The sequence below is a fragment of the Colobus angolensis genome, unplaced genomic scaffold (assembly GCF_000951035.1).
Source record: "Colobus angolensis palliatus isolate OR3802 unplaced genomic scaffold, Cang.pa_1.0 Scaffold55, whole genome shotgun sequence".
In the NCBI taxonomy this organism is placed as follows: domain Eukaryota; kingdom Metazoa; phylum Chordata; class Mammalia; order Primates; family Cercopithecidae; genus Colobus; species Colobus angolensis.
Genome location: NW_012119043.1, coordinates 830,845 through 833,725, shown reverse-complemented (window position 1 = coordinate 833,725; position 2,881 = coordinate 830,845). Strand labels below are relative to the sequence as shown.

Sequence of the window (2,881 nt, the reverse complement as noted above, 5' to 3'; positions counted from 1 at the left end):
GGAGGCGGAGCTTGCAGTGAGCTGAGATCCGGCCACGGCACTCCAGCCTGGGCGACAGAGCAAAACTCCATCTCAAAAAAAAAAAACCTCACTGTACATTCAAGAGAAAAGAATAGACTCCTAGGAGCCAAATGCTTAAGGCAAAGGAATGAATGGCTAATGGTGGAATGTAGATTTTGTTGGTGGAGCCCGATGAAGGACAGGAAGTACTTCTCAAAGGCTGCAGGGAGAACCCCACTCCCTTGTGCCCTTCCCAGGGCCAGACCAGGCCTACCTAGATAATTCAAGCGCTGGTTCAGGTTGAAGGACAGCTGGGCAAACTCTTCTTTCAGGGAGTCGTGTTTGACAGGTATCTGGGCCATGTGGCTCATGGAACAACTGACAGCCCTCTTCTTGTCTTCAGGGCTTGTGGCCTGCTTGGCAGCCACCATGGCCTGGGACAGGGCTGCATCGGGACCGATGTTGGCAGCAGAGTAGGAGGGAGAGAGGATTTCGTAGTAGATTTCGGAATCATCGCCCAAGGCCTGGGATTCTGTGGCTCCCCGGGAAGGCCCTGCACCCAGGACATCTGCAAAGACCCCTAGGGGCCCAGCTGCAGCCGTGTCTGTTGCAATGGTGGCCATTCTGGTGGCTGGGGCGTCCTTGACCAACGTGGCAGCAACCTTGGCTGTCTGCGCAGCAGAGGATGCGGCGGCTGCGTAGGCTGCAGCGGCGGCAGCAGCAATGGCAGCACTGGTTTTCAGCCGGTGAAGGGCAGACCGGGGAGCCTTAAGCTGTGCTTCCTTGGGGTCCCCATCCTTGCCAGCTCTATCTTTGGGGGCCCCATCCTTGCCACCTCTATCCTTGGGGGCCCCATCCTTGCCACCTCTATCCTTGGGGGCTCCATCCTTGCCACCTCTATCCTTGGGGTCCACATCCTTGCCGCCTCTATCTTTGGGGACCCCATCCTTGCCAGTTCTATCCTTGGGGGCCCCATCCTTGCGGGCCCTCTCCTGGAGGCCCCTCAGGCTGGGGACATCATTTTCCTCCCCCTTTTCTTGGACAGCTGTGAGCTGGAGGTCTTCTCCCTGGCGAGACTGATATGGCTGGAGTGGTTGGGGCCACACTGAGGCAAACTCGGTGGCTGGTGGTGGGGCCCTGGAGGGCTGAGGCTGAGTTGGCCGCAGGACACCTAAGTCCCACAAAGGCCAAGAGCCCATCCTGGGCCAGCCTTGGGGAAGAGGCCAGCGTCTTGGGAGTGCAGGCCAGCCTCCCGGTGGTGGAGGCTGGGCACCTGGGACAGGCGCAGGTCCAAGCACAGGCCAAGGTGCTGGCAAGGACTCAGGTGTCACACTGGGCCCTGGGACAGGCCCCAGGGCAGGCACAGGCTCCAGCTCCAGCCCCAGCTCCAGCCCTGGCACAGGTTCAGTCCCAGGTGCAGGCCCAGGTGCAAATGCAGTTGCGTGCCCAGGTGCAGACTCAGCCATGAGGGCCGGAGGCTGTGCTGGCTCCTGGGCACTGCTGAGAGAAACTGCTTGGGCAGATGATGAGTCCTCTGGGAGGAGCTCTGGGACCTCGTAATGCCAGACAGTGTGCAGCAGCTGGGGGTTTTGGACAGGCTCGGAGATCTGGATGGCACGAGTAGCTTCAAGGTACTCAGTGGTCTGGGCCAGGGCAGCCTCTGGGAGCTGATCCATGGACTGCCACAGGTCCAGCTGTGATGAACCAATTTCCTGCAGAAGAGGGGGCAGAGGGGCTCGGCTGGCTTTCATCCCCACCTCCCACTCTCAGCCGCCCACCCAGTCCTCAGCTTCCTCCTAACCTCGCCTTCCTTCCTCACTCACCGAGGTGAACATGGCCTCATGAAGGCCACTCCAGAGCACCATGTCCTCGGTTTTGGGGATGGTTTGAAACTTACTCTGGAGAGAAGCCTGCAGGGTAGGGGTAGAAAACGAAGGGTGTGAGCCTGGAGGGGGCAGTGCCCCCCGCACCTGCAAAGAAACCTTTCCAGGCTGTGTTCTCCTTCTTGACCCTCCCTACCCTCAGCACCCAGGACACGGGAGGAGTGGGTCTCACCACTTCCCGCTGCAGTGCGATCATCTTCCGGTTCTGTATTTTGAAGTCTTCAGCGAAGATATCCATTCTTTCTGGGTGTACCTATCAGAGGAACTGAGTCTATGGACTGGGGGTCCAGGTTCTGTCCCACCCCTGCCTTTTCCCACAGCTCTAGGTGACTAAGAGCTTGAGAAGGAAGAACACGTTCCAAACCCAGTGCTTCCCAGGGAGTGGGAAAGGGCTCCATGGGCAAACAAGTTTGGGAAATGCTGGGCTTAAAAGCATGTCAGGCCAGGCACAGTGTCTCATGCCTGTAATCCCAGCACTTTGAGAGGTCAAGGTGGGTGGATCACTTGAGGTCAGGAGTTCGAGAGCAGCCTGGCCAACATGGTGAAACCCTATCTCTAGGGAAAATACAAAAATCAGCTGGGCCTGATGGCATGAGCCTGTAATCCCAGCTATCGGGAGGCTGAGGCAGGAGAATCACTTGAACCCAGGAGGCAGAGGTTGCAGTGAGCTGAGATCGTGCCATTGCACTCCAGGCTGGGCAACAGAGTGAGACTGTGTCTCATAAATAAATAAATAACATTTCAACAGGTTTCTGTACTGCAGGACTTCCCAGAGTGTTGAATGAGCAAAAGCACATTAAGAATCTCCAAGAGGGCCGGGCACAGTGGCTCACACCTGTAATCCCAGAACTTTGGTAGGCTGAGTGGGGGTGGATCACGAGTTCAGGAGTTCAAGACCAGCCAGACCAATGTGGTGAAGCCCCTGTCTCCACTACAAATACAAAAATTAACCAGGTGTGGTGGCTCGCACCTGTAATCCCAGCTACTCAGGAGGCTGA

General features: G+C 57.4%; 1 protein-coding gene across 1 annotated transcript in view; it reads right to left on the bottom strand.

Moving 5' to 3' along the window:
- Positions 1-2,881, bottom strand: part of LOC105525636 (chromosome unknown open reading frame, human C16orf96) — a 47,350-nt gene that overhangs the window by 27,368 nt on the left and 17,101 nt on the right. Inside the window, exons 3-5 of the mRNA XM_011961336.1 lie at positions 2,056-2,136; positions 1,824-1,910; positions 275-1,712 (exon numbers count right to left, since the gene is read on the bottom strand). Of these exons, the coding sequence (XP_011816726.1) occupies positions 275-1,712; positions 1,824-1,910; positions 2,056-2,136 (1,606 nt within the window). The remainder of the gene's footprint in view (positions 1-274; positions 1,713-1,823; positions 1,911-2,055; positions 2,137-2,881) is intronic.